The sequence below is a fragment of the Rhipicephalus microplus genome, chromosome 5, assembly GCF_043290135.1.
Source record: "Rhipicephalus microplus isolate Deutch F79 chromosome 5, USDA_Rmic, whole genome shotgun sequence".
Classification (NCBI taxonomy): domain Eukaryota; kingdom Metazoa; phylum Arthropoda; class Arachnida; order Ixodida; family Ixodidae; genus Rhipicephalus; species Rhipicephalus microplus.
This window is the reverse complement of record NC_134704.1, coordinates 221,243,656-221,264,353: the sequence shown is the minus strand read 5'-3', so window position 1 is coordinate 221,264,353 and position 20,698 is coordinate 221,243,656. Positions and strand designations below refer to the sequence as shown.

At 43.4% G+C, this 20,698-nt stretch overlaps 2 protein-coding genes across 7 annotated transcripts in view; one reads left to right on the top strand and one right to left on the bottom strand.

The window, feature by feature from the left end:
• Positions 1-9,762, bottom strand: part of LOC142817630 (uncharacterized) — a 35,837-nt gene extending 26,075 nt beyond the window's left edge. The window contains exons 1-2 of the mRNA XM_075894683.1: positions 9,727-9,762; positions 8,575-9,679 (exon numbers count right to left, since the gene is read on the bottom strand). Of these exons, the coding sequence (XP_075750798.1) occupies positions 8,575-9,679; positions 9,727-9,762 (1,141 nt within the window). The remainder of the gene's footprint in view (positions 1-8,574; positions 9,680-9,726) is intronic.
• Positions 490-20,698, top strand: part of LOC119173510 (glycerate kinase) — a 270,522-nt gene continuing 250,313 nt past the window's right edge. The window contains exons 1-3 of one of the 6 annotated variants that reach the window (XM_075896528.1): positions 494-1,082; positions 1,135-1,204; positions 19,418-19,543. In XM_075896528.1, coding sequence (XP_075752643.1) covers positions 19,436-19,543 — 108 coding nt within the window. In that variant the 5' untranslated portion in view covers positions 494-1,082; positions 1,135-1,204; positions 19,418-19,435. Of the gene's footprint in view, positions 1,083-1,134; positions 1,205-16,097; positions 16,254-19,417; positions 19,544-20,698 lie in introns of those variants that run through there. The other 5 variants (XM_075896529.1, XM_075896530.1, XM_075896526.1 and 2 more) reach the window with 5 other exon arrangements.

Below are 20,698 nucleotides of genomic sequence, written 5' to 3'. Positions count from 1 at the left end.
CAAGAGACCGACGCAATGAAGAGAAGAAATAACGGATTTGTTTGGAAGGCACCGCAACAAAGAAAACTACTTTCCTCACCCACACACTACTACCTTCACTGTTGGTTACCCAATCTAAACGCACACTGCTAAGCAAACAAATTGCCATCATCTGCGACTGCTTAATAAAGCCACTCGGACAAAACGTTCTCTAATTCCAACTTGTGCATTCCGTATCTATCTCGCGCACTTACGTCAAAACAAGCTTCAACGAAAGCGTTGGCACAGTATCAGTCCTTAAGCAACACGCATGCACCTACCATACATCCGCGTAGTACATGCGTCAGACCAACATTCACAAATCGCGTTCCAAAGGCCTTTATTTTATGCTCGTTATCATTGCTTGTAGATTTGGTGGCAAACACTTCGGGCTGGTAGGTGTTCTGTGCTTCGGGCGAATGACGTTAACTACTCGATAAGCACGGATGAGAAGCTCCTGAACACGGCGACATCACAGGAATTAACAAAAGCGGCAGCGACTTGCGTATGAATCACTTTCTAACAACAGAAAGCGACCACGACCCCACGGGCAGAGGCGGTTCTCGCCATTTCAAACAGATTACAGTCCAATCCAACACCAACATCGGAGAAAACAACATAACGACTAGAATCACGACTAGAATACGATTAACCCGCCACAGACTGTGTGTCACAAGCTAGTGAGGAACTCTACCTGAACCACAGAATAAACAATGCCTAAATCGCCTGAAAAATGTTTTTCAACACACCGACTCTAGCGCCATCTATTCATACACTTTAAGCTAAGTCAAGCCGGTTTTAAGCGGCTATTGGGTGAACCGAACGTTTTTGCCTCGAAAAGGTTCGTGCCACCGGGTGAACCGAAACACTTCCTTGTTATTATTATTTACGGCTACGAGACTACTTGAATGCCTGACTTCGCACACTTGATGCCGCCCGGTTCTCCTCCGTGTGCCGCCCGGTTCTTGGCCGATCCCCCTGTGTGGGCGAGTGCCAGCAAAGCTGAACGCTCATCATCATCATCTCTGATAGGCTCTCCGAGACCTTGAGTCCAGCCACTCACGGTAGGCACTGTTGATCGCGGAGAAGTGACTTGTTATCGGTGCCCAATTGCAGTGCTGCTGTAGGCCTGTGCAAACGCACCAGTGGGCTGCGTAAGGTGACCGTCGAACTGCGCTGCTGCAAGGTCTGTCTATGCGATGGCCTCTCTCACATTGTTCGCAATCAGATCTTGATCTTTGTATATAGCTCTCCACGGTCCTTGGTCGCCGCTGCATGGTCCCGTATCACGGGTGTCGCTGTTAAGCGCGGTCTGACTCGCGCAGCGCGTTTATGCCGAACGGATAGGTTCTGTTTGGTGTTGCATAAGTTGTTGCCAGACTTGGAGGGTTATTGTTGTCAGACTGCCACTAGATTTGGCAGAGAAGTTTGCCTCTGTAGTTGTGGCTTCTCCGTGAGGTTTTGGTGTCGTCCGCGGTGCATTTTGCAAATGCATGAGCGACGCTGGCCGTTTTAATTACGGAATTAACCGCGCCTTGCAGACGTTGGGACGCGTTCTCTTGATGTGTGCTGCTGTAAATAGGACCCGCCGTCGCTTGCAGGACCCCACCCACAATAAGCACCAACGACCAAAATTCCAAATTATGAATGCTTGTGCGGGGTCCTATTACAGGTACGCGCGAGTCGCGCTTAATACGCTCCAATTCACTGCGTCGATAAAGCAGCCTTCCAGGCATATCCAACGTACCCCGATCAGCCAGTCTTGGGACGTTTATTCGTCACATGTGCACGAGTCCGAACGAAATGTCTTGAGCTGACGCAGCTATGGGGAAGCGTAGCGTCCCCGTCATGGCACGCGGTCGACGCGGCACGATCAGCTGTGAAAAAAAAAAGGGGGGGTGGGGGGTGCAGCGCACTGCCTACTGCGTCTCTATTCAGTTTTCCCCGTCGTCCGTAATACTGAGACGCGATCTCTTGATTGCACAGCTCCGCACACAGCAAAAGAACGCGCCCCGATTTTTGTAACGCGTGGTTCATTGTGTTTAATCTGCGCACACACACTCGCGAACAAGTTCATCGCACTCGCGAAATGCACGGCGGGCGACGCATCGTTGATTCCCCAACTCTGCGACACGATCTATTAATTGCACAGCAGCGCGCTCAGCAAGAAAATGCGCTTCGACTTCTGGAACACTCGTTTTACATTCATTTTGTTAAATAATACAGCGAACGTAACTCACGCACTTCCTAAATGCACCACGGATGACACTGAACCCTCACGGCGAAGCCTCGGCTACACAGGCAAACTTTTTCGCTAAATTTTTAGCAGTCTGGCAACAACCACCCCTAAGTCTTGCAACTGACTTATGCAACGCCAAACAGAACCTTGCCCATGCCGATCCGACTACGGGTAGAGAGAGATCTATCGAGCATAATCGCGTGCGTTAATGGGTGGCCGTGTCATTCGCATGCCTTTCGGCGCACGTCAAATTTTCTTCGTGGGTTACAGAAATAAGGAAGATCATGCCCCTTATAGTTTGTGGCACTACAAGAACTTTGCGTTCAGACGCTGTGTTTGAGTACTGCGCGAGAACGACGAAGACCGGAGGGGTGCGTACGAGCTCCGACTTGCAACTGAAAAGGTTTATATTGAAAACACATGAACGGGGAAGAGAAAGCGTAGAAGCGTAAAAAAAAGGAGGGGGTAGATGTCTCTCATCACCTGAAAGGGAGCGCAAATCTTCTATCTAGTCGGACGTTTGCCACTATTGTTTAACAGCATGGTTATTATGGCCATGTAGTTTTTTACAGGGGCAGCCAAAGGACACTGATGTAGCATTCCGAGAACAATTACAATTTGCTTCCCGTGCCTTTACGGAGAGACTAAAGAACCGCCAAAACATGTCCACATTGCCATACCGTGCACTTTTTGGGTGCCGCCCCTGGGAAATTCTAAGCAAGATATGTTTCTCGTATAGCCCCGTGGCTTCGCGCGCACCGTTAATCGTGTGGTTGAATCAAATGCTGGCTGCTTAGCGCGTCTAAAGGTGTACGCTTTGGAAGCGTCACTTTAGACTGAGCGGTTTGGAAGGAGAGGACATTAATGATTGATATGTGGGGTTTAACGAGCCAAAACCACCATACGATTATGAGAGACGCCGTAGTGGAGGGCTCCAAAAATTTTGACCACCTAGGGTTCCTTAACGTGCATCCTAATCTGAGCACATGGGCCTACAACATTTCCGCCTCCATCGGAAATGCAGTCGCCACAGCCGGGATTCGATCCCCCGACCTGCGGGTCAGCAGCCGAATACCTTAGCCACTAGACCACCGCGGCGGGGCTGGAAGGAGAGGACAATCAGCTTTGTGTGCGCCTCTGTACTCACTGCTTCTGAGCTCAATGAGATGAATAATTCACTTTGTGATTGTGTTGGCATATCCAGACAGTGCATTGAATTTGACTTATGTGTTAACCTAGCTGGCATATTGAGGGGGCGCCTTGAGAGAGGAGGAAGTGGAACCCCTAAAAAATTTTTGGCTGCTCCCCCCCTCCTAAGATGGAACATACAGTGGCCAAGTTCCCCGCCTCCCGGCCAATTTTTCGTAAAAGGTTGCTTGGAAAAACGTTAAGGGGAGATGCGGTTAAAAAAAGTTTTGTTTTTATGTAGCCTTGGGCAATAAAATTTTTTGTTGTATATATATATGCTTTTACTCTCATTCTGTCCAAAAGGGGCAAAACGTGTTACATTGACTCATCTTTTCAATGTTTTTAAGTTAGAACTTTTCTAGATTTTTTTCTTCTACGCATTGTTTTTGGGATAAGCTATTCCTGTTGTTTTCTACCGTTGTAAAATGTAATATCAAATGCATATATATGTACCCACTCCTGCCTACGACTTCGCATAGAAGTCGGTAGTATTGACTAGATAAATAAATAAATATATATAATTTGTTCTTTAGTAAGTTGCACAGTTTTCATATTCTGCCTTGACAATGTTCAAAGTAGTGTTTTGTTTTGGACAAGTGTTTTATGTCACTAAACATTTATGGTTCTGAGCCATTAATGGCTCATGTTGCTCCACATGAACTATAGAATGCAAATAACGATCAAGAAAGTGCATATAAGACATTTTAATAGACAAAAAATTGTTATGTGATAATTCTTGGAATCCTTAGCCCATACTAATCGTTCCCTTTTAATTTGTAATAATTTTAATGGTGTTATCAAGTTTGAAAGAAGATACTTCCACTCTTCACATAATTCATGTGGGCAAGATTTCATCCCGATTGGGCTATCAGAAGTACTAAAATCATGATGTCCAAACTTGAGAAGTTGCCTAATAGTAGACCTTGAGAAAGATGCATTTTAAAGGTATGAGTAAAAGCTGATCTTGTGAGGAAAGTTTGTTTTTTGAAATTATTTCTTCCATCGTGAGAGTTTGTCAATCATTGTTATTTTGAGCATCTGGCTTTAGTGAACTCCTCATGCAAAATGCATTTTGCAAGCAGCCATTTCCAGCCCCGCCACGGTGGTCTAGTGACTTAGGTACTCGACTGCTGATTCGCAGGTCGTGGGATCAAATCTTGGCTGCGGCGGCTGCATTTCCAATGGAAGTGGAAATGTTGTAGGCCTGTGTGCTCAGATTTGTTTGTTTCTTTGTTTATTCAATACTGCCAGCCACCCTTTGGCAGCCAGGGCAGGAGTGGTACAGTGCACAAAGTTTACACGCAAAGTTTACAAACACAAAGTTTACACGCGACCAGTAACACGGTCCGCGGTACACAGGGAAGCAATAATGCAATAAGTAAGTAAAAAAAAAGCAAAAAAAGCAGTGTACGTTGTAGCATGGTAGCAAGATAACACGTGAAATACGTTAGTTCAATAGGACAGGGGAACAAGACCAGCACTTCCAATCATACACAATTTTGAATAGCCGTTGAAAAAGCATTTTGATTAGTTAAGTTAGTAACGTCGCGTGGCAAAGTGTTCCATTCTGCTATCGTTCTCGGGAAAAAGGATAGACGGTGAGCGTTCGTTCTCGTGAAAGGCATTAGGATTGTTTTGTTGTGCTTGTTCCGGGTGGGGCGTGACATGTTGAATTCGAGATAAGTATTGAAGTCAAGCTTTGAATAACCATAGACTATACTGTGTAATGTTTTAAGTCGATGTAATTTACGGCGGGACTCTAGTGTTGGTAGGTCAGAACGCTTGCGCAGTTCTGTCACGGATACTCGCCTGCTGTATGCGTTGTGAATAAATCGCAGCGCTTTCTTTTGTACCCATTCGAGCATCGCTGAATCCGTCTTTGTGTGTGGGTCCCAAACAACGTCTGCATATTCGAGCAAGGGGCGGACCAGCGTAGTGTACGCAACGGTCTTCGTTCTGCTTGTACAGTGCTGAAGTCGGTGTCTTAGAAGCCAAAGTCTGCGCAGTGCTGATGATGTAATATTTTGTATGTGTTTGTTCCAGGTGAGGTTTGATGTCATGGTTACACCCAAATATTTGTACTCGTTAACAACCTCTAATTCAACATTGTTAATTTGATAAGCATATTGAAATGGAAACTTTTTGTGCGTTATTGTCATTTGGCGGCACTTTGTTATGTTGAGGCTCATGTTCCAATCGGCACACCAATTACTAACAGCTGTTAAGTATTTGTTGAGAACTTTCTGGTCATTTACCGATTCAATAGGGAGATAAACAACGCAGTCATCGGCAAAGAAACAGAAACGCACCAGACAGTCGAACTGTAAATCGTTTAAATAGATAATGAAAAGCAACGGACCTAAGACGGAGCCCTGTGGGACTCCAGAAACAACTGATGACAAGTGAGAGGCAGAGTCACCTATCTGAACGTACTGATACCGGCTTGATAAGTAGGAGTCCAACCACTCAGTTATTTTCTCATTTTTGACCAAGTTTCGAATTTTTAACATCAGGTTGCTATGGGGTACTCGATCGAAAGCTTTTTCGAAATCCAAGAATATAGCGTCAATTTGCCCCCCCTTATCTAAAACTTTTGAGATGTCGTTAGTCGTGTGTATTAGTTGTGTAACCGTGGAAAATCCACGCCGAAAACCATGTTGATTGCTCGTAAAAAACATGTTGCTCTCAAGATACGTTACTAGGTGTTTAAATATAAAGTGCTCCAAAACTTTACCGGCTGTACACAAAAGGGATATGGGGCGGTAGTTTTTTACAGAAAGTTTATTGCCGGATTTATGCACAGGAGTAACTTTTGCAGTTTTCCAATCGTCTGGAACCACACCGCTTAGTAGACTTTCGCTAAATATAATGTAAAGGTATTTCGAGCACCACTCCGCATACCGGTGAAGGAATGCATTTGGTATTCTGTCGGGACCTGCGGACTTTTTAGGGTCAAGGTTGAGCAAAGCCGAAAATATTCCCGGCTCAGTAATAGTTATATCGGGAATGTCAAAGCCAGGAATATTGAAATTAGTGCAGCACTGGGTTGTACGTACAAATACAGACGAGAAAAAAGCATTAAAAGCCCTTGCTACCGAGCAGGCATCGGACACTTCCCTGTCGTTTACTGTAATTTTGCCGACTGGGTCTTTCTTTTGGGTGATGTGAGTCCAGAACTTCTTAGGGTTGGTGACAAGAAAGCCGTGCATCTTAACATTAAAAAAGTGATACTTTGATTCTTTTCCGTAGGTCAGCCCTTAGGGAAGGTAACACGTTAGGCGTTTTGGGCGCTTGGGAGAGACGCTTAACACGACGTTTTAAGTGAATTATGTCACGCGTAATCCACGAGCTTTGGCGGTTAATCTTTCTTTGTTTTTGTGGGACATATTTGTTAATACAAGTATGCACGGCCGTCTTGAAGTGCAACCATAATCCGTTTACGTCGAGATACCCGTTATTGTATTTGCTCTTAAAGGTGTTGAAATCTAGTTCGAGGAAGTCCAAAATACTTTCATCATCAGCACCGTTAAAATCTCTAAATGGCTTAATGATTGCCCGCGAAGTTGAGGGCAACATATGACTTTTAAACTGTACTATTTCGTGATCTGAAATCCCGGGCAGAACATTGACATCAAAACCGAGCCGTTGAACGGATTCAGAAAGAAAGACAAGGTCAAGTAGTGACCTTGAGTTTGTCGAAACACGAGTAGGTTCATGCACAATTTGGCCTAATTTACAAGAAAAAACAACATCAAGCAGCAGTTCGGAATGATCGCAGGTAGGAACGGCACGCATCGAATCCCAGTCAATTCGGGGCAGATTAAAATCACCGCAGAGTACCATATGCGTGTAACGCTTGGCATACACGCCTACATGATCTGCAAATGCTTCAAGTACTGTAATGTTGGAATTTGGTGGTCTGTAAAATACACCGATAAAGATGTTGAGTTGTGGATGGTGAAGAACAATGCAAGCCATTTCAATGTTTTTGTGTTGGGGAAGGGGGGTATAGTCCAGGCCTTTTTTTATTATTAGTGCCACACCCCCACCTTTTGAAGCCCGGTCACAGCGATAGATTTCGTGGGAGCTCGGTATCGCTACCGAGTCTGGAATTTCGTCACTTAGCCACGTTTCTGTTACAGCCGTGACGTCGGGATCGTATACGGTGAGAACGCTTTCCAGATCATCAGAATTGTTTAAAATACTTCGTGCATTTATATTCAAAACAGAAAAGGGTTTGGAATTCGTGAGCGAAGGCACATCAGAGTCACTCTTTCCTTTGCTATCAGCTCGGTCGTGGTTTGGTGGCAATCGTCACTGCGGAGCGAAAAAGACTCTCGCTCCAAGAGTGTCGTCCCACACAAAAAGCTTACCATCGACTTTGATTTTGTCGAACGACTGCGTCACTTTTATCCCCTTCTTTCTTAGTTCAGCAGTGCTATCCCAAAGTTTTTTCCGGACAGCCCGGACGCGAGACGAAAAGTCTTCTGATATGCAATAATCCGTGTCTTTCAAGTTTTTACAGTTTTTTAGTATCCTCGCCTTGTCTCTACCGTCCACCAGCTTGAAAATTACTGGTCTACATTTGTTTTCCTTTTTTCTACCTATCCTGTGAGTACATTCTATTCCGACGTTCTTCACTTTTAGTATTTCACCAAGAATGTCGTTCGATACTATCTGCTCTAGTAACTCCACCTTTTCATCCTTCATCTCTTTGATACCGTACACTATCAAATTACCCCTCCGACTGCGGTTTTCCAAGTCGTCGATTTTATAAACGAGGCTGTCTACTTGTTGTTGTAGTTTGTCTACTTTAGTGGTGTAACTTGTTACGGTGCCAGATAATTCGTCTAGCTTTCTCTCAATTGCTGAGAGCTTATCACAAGTTTCACTCAAGCGTTGTGTGGCGGTACCTGAACTTTCTTTGAGTAGACGAATTTCATCTAAAATCTTCTGAAACATAGCTTCTGTGGGGCCAGGGTTCGACTCAACGTCCCCACAATGAGGTAGCAGGTCTACAAACAGTCATACACTGCAGAAAGAGCAAGTAGTAGCGACCGTGGGCACGGCAGAAGCACAAGGCATACATCATCATTACGATATTCAAGCTCCGGACGGTAGTCTCTCACCTGAATAACAAGCAAGAAGGGGTTCCTGAGAATCATGCTCTCGGCGCCTCTGTCGTGCCCACTGGTCGGTACCGGCCGAGCGCTTCTTCTTATATCCGTTGGTGTCGATGACGTGGCTGATGGTGGTACTCGATGCGCCGCCAGGGACGGAGTAGTAGTGCGCAGGCTTGAAGAATTGGTGTCGATCCCATACACGGGCGGATACGTGCTCCAGGCAGCATATCTTGCTGGTTGCGTCTCGGTACAAGGGAACGCCGGTGCGCAGATGGCACGAACATGAAGCAGCACCTGAATAACAAGCAAGAAGGGGTTCCTGAGAATCATGCTCTCGGCGCCTCTGTCGTGCCCACTGGTCGGTACCGGCCGAGCGCTTCTTCTTATATCCGTTGGTGTCGATGACGTGGCTGATGGTGGTACTCGATGCGCCGCCAGGGACGGAGTAGTAGTGCGCAGGCTTGAAGAATTGGTGTCGATCCCATACACGGGCGGATACGTGCTCCAGGCAGCATATCTTGCTGGTTGCGTCTCGGTACAAGGGAACGCCGGTGCGCAGATGGCACGAACATGAAGCAGCACCTGAATAACAAGCAAGAAGGGGTTCCTGAGAATCATGCTCTCGGCGCCTCTGTCGTGCCCACTGGTCGGTACCGGCCGAGCGCTTCTTCTTATATCCGTTGGTGTCGATGACGGGGCTGATGGTGGTACTCGATGCGCCGCCAGGGACGGAGTAGTAGTGCGCAGGCTTGAAGAATTGGTGTCGATCCCATACACGGGCGGATACGTGCTCCAGGCAGCATATCTTGCTGGTTGCGTCTCGGTACAAGGGAACGCCGGTGCGCAGATGGCACGAACATGAAGCAGCACCTGAATAACAAGCAAGAAGGGGTTCCTGAGAATCATGCTCTCGGCGCCTCTGTCGTGCCCACTGGTCGGTACCGGCCGAGCGCTTCTTCTTATATCCGTTGGTGTCGATGACGTGGCTGATGGTGGTACTCGATGCGCCGCCAGGGACGGAGTAGTAGTGCGCAGGCTTGAAGAATTGGTGTCGATCCCATACACGGGCGGATACGTGCTCCAGGCAGCATATCTTGCTGGTTGCGTCTCGCTACAAGGGAACGCCGGTGCGCAGATGGCACGAACATGAAGCAGCACCTGAATAACAAGCAAGAAGGGGTTCCTGAGAATCATGCTCTCGGCGCCTCCGTCGTGCCCACACGACAGAGGCGCCGAGTGCACCCCAATAATGTGGGTGCACATTAAAGAACCCCAAGTGGTCGAAATTTCTGGAGCCCTCCACTATGGCGTCTCTGAATTGTATGAGGGTTTTGGGACGCTAAATCCCACGTATTAATCAATCAAGCTGCCATTTCCATAGGACTTTAAACATTGAACTGTTTTTAGTCTTTAGTAGCCACCTAGTGCTCTTTAAAATAAATTTGTACATACTAAGAGTTTGGTTACAATTTTCAGTTCTTTTGTTGAAAAAGCAGATAAACTAAACTTGGGAAAACCAAATAAAAATGATGAATATGTAATTTTCAAAAAACTTGTGTTTTTCGACTCGCAACTCCGGTTAGGCTTCAGAAGTTTGCGATAGTGGCCATACAAACAATATTATTGCTCATTTTAAACAAATGAGGCGATCAAGCCACCATGCGAATGAGCATCGTGGCAAAGCCGGCCTTCCTACTTGGAACACGGCACATGTTTACTAAGAGCAATGTTGTACGCGTTCCTCTCAACAGTAATGGAAACTTGTGTTTGTTCCTTCCTGAATTTGAAGGAGTTGCTGTTACAAGTGTTTTTAATGTGAAAGGGATGCATTTTAGCTGTAATATCAGTATTATAATGGGTCGTTACTTTAACGTTACATTTGATTTTCAAATTAACATAGGGTCAGATCATCTTTATTGATTGATATGTGTGGTTTAACGTCCCAAAACCACTATATGACTATGAGAGACGCCGTAGTGGAGGGCTCCGGAAATTTAGACCACCTGGGGTTCTTTAACGTGCACCCAAATCTGAGCACACGGGCCTACAACATTTCCGCCTCCATCGGAAATGCAGCCGCCGCAGCCGGGATTTGAACCCGCAACCTGCGTGTCAGCAGCCGAGTACCTTAGCCACTAGACCACCGCGGCGGGGCAGATCATATTTATTGAAAAGGGGAACTCAGAAGCACATTGATACACATACATTATATCATTTAGCCAGAAGTAGTTATCATTAGCCGGAAGTAGTTACTTTGAGGAGCTAGGAATTTTTTGCGAGAAGTTTCGTTGAGGAGAAGAATTCTTTCAGGAGCAAGGAATATACTGTCGACATGTCTAACTTAGTGATCCTCTATACCAAGTGTAATACATGTGGCATTTTTGATGCCGGTCTTCATTAAAGCTCCTGTACATTTTGAAAAGTTCTCTTGATATAAGCTTCCATACCTTTGACTGTGGTAGCATGTGCCCTTTTCTTGGAATTTAATTTGCTTTGCCAGTTAAGAGCTTCAAAGTTCCACTTTGCTGCGTGTGCGCTGCATGCAAAGGGCACAATGTGTGAAGTGCACTCGAGCCTCGGGCATTTTGTCACGATGCCAGTTCGCTGTGTGTTTGGCTGCCACAACTGTGACACCCAAGGGTTTTAAAAAACTTTGATGAGCTTTTTCGCATGGAAATAAGAATGAAGCTTGTGGCAGAGCTTGGCTCCTCAGAATAGGCAGTGATGTAAGTGCTGCTTCAATCACTCAAAACTCCTCCAAAAGAGAGATGCTGCTACAAAATGCATTATTTGTTTGTAATTGTTCCGAACCTACACCGAAAGGTTTCTCTAAAAACAATGAAGTTAAATCATGTGACCGTCTACGAGCTTACATGAAAGCGAAAACAAGCTGTATATTGTTATCTAGTGTACAGCTTGTATAGTGGCTGTATACTAGAATACTATTGACTAGGCTAAACATACTTGGACAGTTGCTTCGCAGCCGCTGGGGACTGTCCAAGGATGCAGTGGATGGTGCTCTCTGTGTCCTGGCAGGCCGCCGTTGGAATCTCAACTTGACTACGTTCAACACTAGAACTCTTCCTAGTGAGGCTAGTCTAGCTGTCCTATTCGAGGAATTAAAAGGTGTGAAATGGGATGTAATAAGGCTCAGCAAAGTTAGGAGGACACGTGAGGCTTATACAGCGCTGAACAATAGACACGTCCTATGCTACCGTGGATTAGCTGACAGAAAAGAACTAAATGTGAGGTTTTTTATACAAAAGAATATAGCTGGCAACGTAGAGGAATACTATGGCATCAGTGAGAGGGTTACAAGTATCATAAATAACTTTAGCAAAAGATTACAAGACGAAGGTGGTTCAGGTCTACGTGCCTACATCGAGCCATGATGATCATTTTGGTTGAATGCTTCTATGAAGGCGTTGAGTCAGCCATCAATAAAGTAAAGAGACAGTATAATATTCTGATTGGCGACTTCAATGCCAAAGCTGACAAGAAACAGGCCGGAGACCATGCTCTGAAGGAATATGACATCTGATCTAAAAATTCCAGAGGGAGTTACTAGTAGAGTTCGTCGAGCGTAATAATTTATAAATCTTGAATACCTTCTTCAGAGAACAAGCTAACTGTAAGCGGACATGGCATAGTCTTAATGGCAAAATTAAAAAAAAAAAAAGAAATAGACTTCATTCTGTGTGCACACCTAGGCATTGTACAGGATGTAGAAGTAGTTGGCAAGATTCCATGCAGTGACCATAGAATAGTAAGAGCTGGTGTTCACCTAGGTGTAAAAAAGCAAAGGCATAAACTGATAACCAAGATGCCAATTAATGAGCTAGCAGTAAGAGGGAAAGTACAGGAGTTCAGAGTTTAGCTTCAGAATAGATTCCAGGTGCAAAATGAGGTAACCATTGTAGCATTGACACAATGAACAATAACTGTACTAGTATCATCAAATAGTCTGCACTGGAAGTCGGAGGTGCAGCCACTAAACAGGACACTGGCAAACTACCTCAGTAGACGAAAAGTGTCATTAAGAGACGACAAACTTTGGAAGCCTCAAATGCAACCGACAAAATGAAGCTAGTACAGCTTTCGAAGTTAAGCAATAGGTGCAAAGTAGCCGACATCAGAAGGTGTAGCATGGAGAGAACCGAGCAGGCTGTAAGAAACGGCAGTGGCAGAAGCCTGAAAGTTGTGAAGTCAAACTTGTGCATAGGCCAAAATCTCATGTATGCATTGAAGAACAAGGAAGGCGATGTCATACCCAATATGGATAGGATACTTGAGGCGGCAGAGGAGTTCTGCAGAGAGCTGTACGGAAGCCAAAAGAACCAGGATGATACTGCCACGTTACTTTCCTCAAGTGACAATATCGTGACCCTGCGGCAATATTGTGAGAAGCAATAACAGCTCATAGAAATTAGACATTCTACCAGTAACAACAGAAGAAGTCGTAAAAGCCCTTGGAAAATTGCAGGCCGATCAGCTTACTGTCCGTTCTCTACAAACTGTTTACAAAAGTAATAACTAATAGAATCAGGGCGACATTAAAATTTAATCAGCCAAAGGACCTAGGAGGATTTCGTACAGGCTACTGCACAACACAGCATATTCGCACTCTCAATCGGGTAATAGAGAAATGCTTGGAATAAAACCAACCCCTTTACATAGCTTTTATAGATTAGGAGAAGGCGTCTGACTCAGTCGAGACATCAGCAGTAATGCAGACACTACAGAATCAGGGCATCGAATAACCCTACATAAACATACTGGAAGAAATATACAGTGGATCCACAGGCACCATAGTTCTCCTTAAAAAAAGCGACAGAATCCCAAGAAAGAAGGGGGTGTAAGGCAGGGAGACAGGATCTTTCCAATGCTATTCACCGTGTGTTTCCAAGAGGTGTTCAGGGCCCTAGATCGGGAAAAGTTAGGGATGAGAATGAATGGAAAGCATCTTAGTAACTTGCAATTCGCTTATGACATTGCCTTGATGAGTAACTCAAAAGACGAAATACAGCTTATTATTACAGAAGTGTACACGGAAAGCAGAAAAGTAAGTCTGGAAGTTAGGATGTACAAAACTGATGTGCAACAGTCTCGGCAGGAAACAGCACTTTGCGATAGGTGGGGATACGCTGGAAGTTCTAAAGAAATATGTGTGCTTAGGACAGGTAGTAACCACAGAGCTGAACTATAAGAGTGAAATAACTAGAAAACTAAGGATGGGGTGAATCACATTTGGCAAGCATTCTCAAATGATTCATGGTGTTACGGCTCGTGTCGCTAGTGCTGCCAAGGTCACGGGCCGGGATATCTCAGCTTTCGGTAGCGCGTTTCTCAGCTCGCGGCTGCTTATGTGCAGAGGTGATAGACAAAGCGGACAAGGCGACAGTGAGTTAAGGCAACTTTATGTACCGCATAAACAGGGGCGTTACATGTTTGGCACTGGGGCCGACAGCTTAGGAGCTCAAAGAGCCCAGATGTCTTTGGGCGCTCTGACGCGTAGGTCTGCGCATGACACATAGTTATGACACATAGGTCTGTTATCAAGGCCTTGTGTTAGTGCTGCGACTCCTTGTAGTAGTTGTCGTAAATGGCCTGGTTCACCGAAATACCCTTCTGTTTTCACTTTTTCCATCCTTCGTCCTACTCATCGACAGTACAGAAATTTCACTGTTTTCTCTTCTGAATTGTGCAGTATTTAACATATCAAGACCTGGGCACACACTCTTAAAATTGGTTTTGCATTCATTTCAACATTCACAATGTCACGACTGCTACAGATGCTGTAAAACGTTGCATGCCACCTTTTAAGTGCAAGACAAAATTTATTCATGAAGTGGCCAGCATTCATGAAAAGGGGCAAAAAATTTTATGGTGCACTTACCCCTTTTTTTTCTTTCTTGAGACTTTCATTGAAAGTTGCGCACTTGTCTAATGCTCTTTGATTATTAGCACTGTTGAAATTAGGGCTTGTTGGTGCGTGTTGATGCTGAGAGAAGTAGCGCTGAATGATCGGGGACACAAAACGAAGACACACAACACAGTTTGCTGTAAATGAACTCTCTTACAAAAATGTTGATAAAAGCGAGAGTTTGCATTGAAGTATTTATTCTTGCATTTGTATTGTCTGAATATATATTGCTGTGAAAGTGCTACAGTGACCTTGTTTTCCTATGAGTTCTTCTATATGTTTTGGGAAATTTGTCAATCTTAGTATAAACGAATTTGATGAATCGGTGCAGAACATGAGAGGCACTCAAACTGTGCTCCTTGGTTAGAGTTTCGTGCTACTTGAAATCGTTTTGGTTCACTAGAGTAGTCATGGAATGTATTCACTAAAGGAACTTATTGCCTCACGAATTCAACGCTCCAAAAGTTTTAAGAATCCGTCAAGTACGAGCAGAATAACAGAGATTGGTTGCACGCTGCAATCGCATTCTCTCTTCCCATTGAAAGCGCTGGAAGCTGTGGAGAGAGGAATGGCACGGAGAAAGAAATTATGTCACGCATGCCTCGTGACCTTGAGCACTTTTTCGCTTTTTTCTTCTTCTTTGAGTACGAGCTTTTTCAGTGCGATTGCTTGCGCACGCATGGACAAGTCAAGCCAATGGCTGATTGAGCATAGATGGTCCCTACGAAAAACTGGGCTTGCCCAAAATTGAACTGTATAAGCATTATGGTGTGGGCTTACTGGGGTGTTTCTTCAACTGTGGCAGTCGGGAAGCAAACTATAGGTTCTATGTTTGCTTCTCGTCCATAGTGTGGCAGTATAAATGCTTATTTGACAACCACTGTATGCATGTTAGCGAGGCCCAGGTTATACCTTCGTATCAATGTAGATGATTATTAGCCATTTATAGACCCTCATTAGACTGTTATACTATGTAGAGCCTTATTAGCACACATTTATTAGCATATTCAAAGAAACCCTCGCATGTTCTCCTCTCATAAGAATCCGTTTTTTTACCCTCTACAAGATTTTGATTGATTGAATAATTAGTTAATCTGTAAGTCAATTAGTATACTATGTCCTTCACAATCTTCCAAGGTTGTGCAAATATTTAAAACTGAGAATATCAAATAGAATATAGTATTTTTTGTGATTCATTGTTTAAATTGAGTCATGCATAGTAGGTACAGATATGCAGTATAGTTAAAAATATACCAGAATGTTAACTGCACCCAGCATATTAATGCAAATGTACAATATTTCTGCTGCATATTGTGCCTTACTTACACCTATATATGTTATGCCTGCAGGCACATTGCGTATAGGCATAAAGAATTGACAACCTACGCACCAAGGCTATGTCACTTGAACCTTGTCTGCAATACAGTCTGAATATGCAACGAATCTGTTACGTTTTGGTATAACTTTTTTTTTTCCAATAAGAAAATTTTAAATGATTTTATATTGTGGAAAATGTGACAGCTAGTTGAAATATGCTCTCTTCAGCTTGACACTAGCACTATTTGCATCCTAAAAAAATGACTCCATTTGTTAGGCCTACAGCTTTCAATACAGTCTGCTAAAAGGAGGCAGTGTGCTCACTGAGGGGCGGATCACTTTGTGTTGCCACCTTGTAGCATTACCTGAATCTTTTCGTCGGGTTGAAAGGTGCATCTAATGCGCATTGCTGTTTTGCGCGTAAGAGAAGTCAAAGTCACAGCGGGTATGCAACTTTTCTGTGTTTTAAATAAATTACTGCCATTGTGACTGATTTACGAAGGGTGGGTGATGTTTTAAGGAGCTCTTGCGTGGATGAATGCTAGTCCACACAGCCGCTGCAGGAACAAGGCGTGTAGTTGGAAGCATTCAAGTTCATTTTTTTTTTGCCTGCTGATTTATACGATGTTCAGTGCTCTTTTACCACTGTAGCGATAATAACAACTTTACTTCCGCCTTTCGAGCTCCACTATGTAAATAAAAATGGCTCATTTTCTTTTTATTACTTTCTCATATGAGCGAGTCTAATTGTAACTAACCTACCTAATGCGTTTTTTTTCCTGAAACATTTATGGGTAGAATCATGGAATCACTCAGCATTGTGATAAATGTGTCCACATTGTAACATTAACAAACTTTATATTTGCACATGTTGATCATAAAAGGAAGACTTTAGGCATCTTCGTAGACTATTCAAAGGCGTTCGACACAATAAATCACATTACGCTACTAAAGAAATGTGCACACTATGGATTTCGAGGTGTTTTCTTACAACTCATTGAATCATACCTAACGTATCGGCTGCAGGAAGTAGTCGTCGGCAATTGTACCTCCAATTTACTAAAAATTTCAGCGGGTGTACCACAAGGTAGCATATTAGGGCCTCTGCTTTTTTGTGTATACATAAATGATGTTGTAAAAATTGACACGTCTGTAAAATGTATTATATACGCTGATGATACAACCTTGCTTCTTACTGCTGAAAATTATACAAACTTAATTAATGACGCAAATGAGGTACTGGCGAAGTTGGCCACGTGGACATGCGTTAACTGTTTAAAACTTAACACATCAAAAACAAAAGCTGTATATTTCAGGCCGAAAAATAAACAAACCCCTTGTCGTGTCCCATTAAAACTTGGCAGTTCAGAACTTGAGATAGTACAGCGTATTAAGTGTCTGGGAATAGTTTTCGATCAACACATGTCTTGGAACGCACACACTGAAAAACTATGTGGCACTATATCAAGGATTTCGGGCATATTATCCCGGGTGCGTTTCTCGCTACCTAAGGCAGTTAAACTTCTCATCTATAAATCCCTGTTTTTATCTCATGTCAACTACTGTCATCTGGTTTGGGGATGACAACTCTAACAAATATCCGCAAACTGCACGTCATACAGAAAAGGGCTGTTCGTGCCGTTGCAAATGCTCCATATCGCAGTCACACCACTCCCATATTTCACGACATGAAGCTGCTACCTCTACGTGAATACTACCGCGCAATGCTTGTGAAACGCTACCAGGCAGGATTAAAAGGCGACAACCTTTTAGGAACCATTGCCAACCTAAACCACCGCAAAGTTCTTTATAACACGCGTTTCAATCACACATGGCTTATCCCGCGCACGCGCACTAACTACGGCAAAGAAATGCTGCGCTTCCTCCTGCCGTTTCACTTGAATGCCATATCGTCTTCCATTTGAGTGACTGTTCTGATTGTAAGTCTAGTAAGCGTATTGGGCACATGCCCCATATTTTTTTTTTTTACTTTGGTGCTAATCTTGCGATCTTCTTTTCTTGCATCGTTACACTCTCTTATTGATATCGTATGTGTAAGGAAATAACTACGATCATTTCTTTGAGTTTATTACTTTTCAATCTTCATGCTTTATTATGCTTATGCTTTATTATGCTTATGCTTATTATACTTTATGCTTTATGCTTGCTCAAATTTTTGTACATTGTCACTGCAATAAATGTGTTGTCTATGCTGCCCATTTGTAAGGGGTCGTGGTCCCAGTCAAGCCCATTAGAGGCTTTTTGACCACGGCCCTCAGCATCCCGAATGTTGAAATAAAGTTCAAAGACCGTTTGAACATGTAGGCGAATGTAGTGCTATACTTACGGATCTATTGAAAAAAATATTCATGCATAGTTATAATGAGTGCATAACAAGTAATATACATAACGTGTGTACACATACTTTTACTACACCATAGAATTGCACCAGCTCTCCAGCACCATGAATAAAACAGGACACAAGGAAACTCTCGACAACGTGATGCACTGAGAAATTGATTTTATTTGCACAATATCCTGTGTATGTATGTGGAAATGCTTGCTATATCTCATTATAGATTAAAGATGCAGAAATTGTCACTAATTATCAAAAAATGAACTAATGCAGCCAATGTGAAAGAACATCTGCTAATTGACCATAAAAATGAAAAAAAAAAGACAGTAAGTCATATGCAATGTAATTCAAAAGCTTATCAATAGGCATCCAGTGTCCGAAGACAGAGGCATCGTTAATGTGCAACTCCGCTAAAAGCTATTATCACGCACAACAAGAAAGAATCTATGCATATAGTTAAAGGTCAATGATTGTAAAAAAATATATATATAGAAAACATAAAAAGTAGGGTTAAACCGCGTAACAACCAACACAAAACCACCCAGAAAAGCAAATTTTCTATCATTTAATATAGGTAACTGGCTAGCGTAGTTGGAATCAGCCAAGGTTGATGTATAAAAAGGCTGATGTAATGTTTTAGTAATAGAGTTCTCTAGCTTCACCAAAGCATGATTATGGCTTTGCAGTCAATCTCGTGTTTTCTTGCTTTTTTTTATCGTACTTGACTCTGCCGTCAATCCTTGATGGGTCCAGCTCTTTTTGTTGTCAAACGCTGCCCCAAAAATTCCTCTGCATGCTTTGTGTGGGCGACCGCCATAGGCTGCAAAAAACGTGTCCTTCCTGACCAGATGCAGCAGCAGGCTGCGCTTGAGACAGTTGCTAATGGGCATGCACGAATAGTAACTGCAACCTGAACTACTTTAGTTGGCTTAAAAAAGAAAAAAAAGGACTCTTTCTGTATGCATATACGCATATATTTATCTTTTTTTTTTTTCATTGTGGTGACCCTCTCCCCGCCTCCAACCCGTTTTAATACTTTCCGATCTACAGCGTAACCAGGGGTACCCCAGGGACATCGCAAGAGAAGTTTTAAGGAGAAACTGGCGGCAGAGCCCCTGGTGGGTGCCCGAGCAGCCGACAGGGGGGCTGCGGCGCTGCAGCGCAGAGATAGGGCAGTGCCCCCTTCTAGTTTTTATTCGTAGCTGTGTGTTGCTCGACAGAGGTTTAGTGGCAGTTTGTCTTGCTTGATGCAGGTCAGGTGGGCAGCTGCTATGTCATCCAGGCCGGGCGGAAGCCAACCACTGGGCGCCATGCCAGCTGGAGGCATGAGTGCCTTGCGCCGCCATGCTCGCAGCTTTCTTGAACATGGCATCGAGCAGGTAGCATGCAGGGGCACTTTGTTGTTTGGAGCGGCACTAAAAGCCTCAGCTACCTTGATCTGCTGCTCACGGGGATACGTGTTAGATACTTGCTGTAATGTGCTGATCTTGTCATCAGTTTGCTTGTTCTTGTAGATAATTGTATTTCTCACCTTGTGACAAAAGCACAGGGTCATGGTAGAATTCATTCATTCATTCAATCACTGTTTATTCAGACAAATACAATGATTGCCTAGGTTGAAAGGACTAAAGGCAGATTACCTCTGCCTGACTAAGGTCCCTCCACCCATAAGTTTGCTCAGGTGAAGTGGAACAAAGGATACAAATTTCATTCTGCTTTTGAATGAGGGGACACAAAATTCAAATTCAACAAGTATAACAGATGTTGATACATACGTTTTAAAATAACACATTACAGTCATCACCAATTTGCAGTACCAATACAAAATATATATATAAAAAATGCAACAAGGAGAAATTTCTGACAGAATTACTAAGTATCATAGAGAAATACATTTGAAAAGAAAGAAATTGAGCAGTTTTCAATTAATATGCAAAAGCACGAATGACACAAAATAAATATTTATAATGATTAATACAATTAAGGCTCCTTACAAGGAACGAAGTACATCTTAACTTTCTTCTTCACACTGTTTTTATTGTTATGTTCTTTCAAAAGTTCATGGACATAGCTATTTTCGTGGAGTAGATAAGGTATTTGATATGATAAAGTTTGCTTACCATATGTTGTTCTGAAAAAAGGCAATCGAAAAAGATCAAAGCGTAGTTCATAGGGAGTATCGCTTGGGTAGCAATGCTCCATATAAGTGCCAACGGTGTTTCCTATTAGATTAACGACATATAAGCTGAGTTTAAGATTGTATAATTGGTAGACAGTAAGTATCTGAAGCTTGCAAAAAATGGAGGAGTATGTTCTCGTTGCAGATTTTCTATGTAGCGTAGAGACCTTTTTTTGTAAAACTAACAGCCTGTCAAGATTGGTTTTTTAAGTTGTGCCCCAAATTAAAAGACAATAATGTAGATGGGAATGAACCAAAGAATAATATACTAGCTGGAGCTTTAACCAGTCTGGAACTAGGGACCTAAGTTTACTTAAAACCGAAATCGATCGAGACATATTGGCGTGTACTTTAT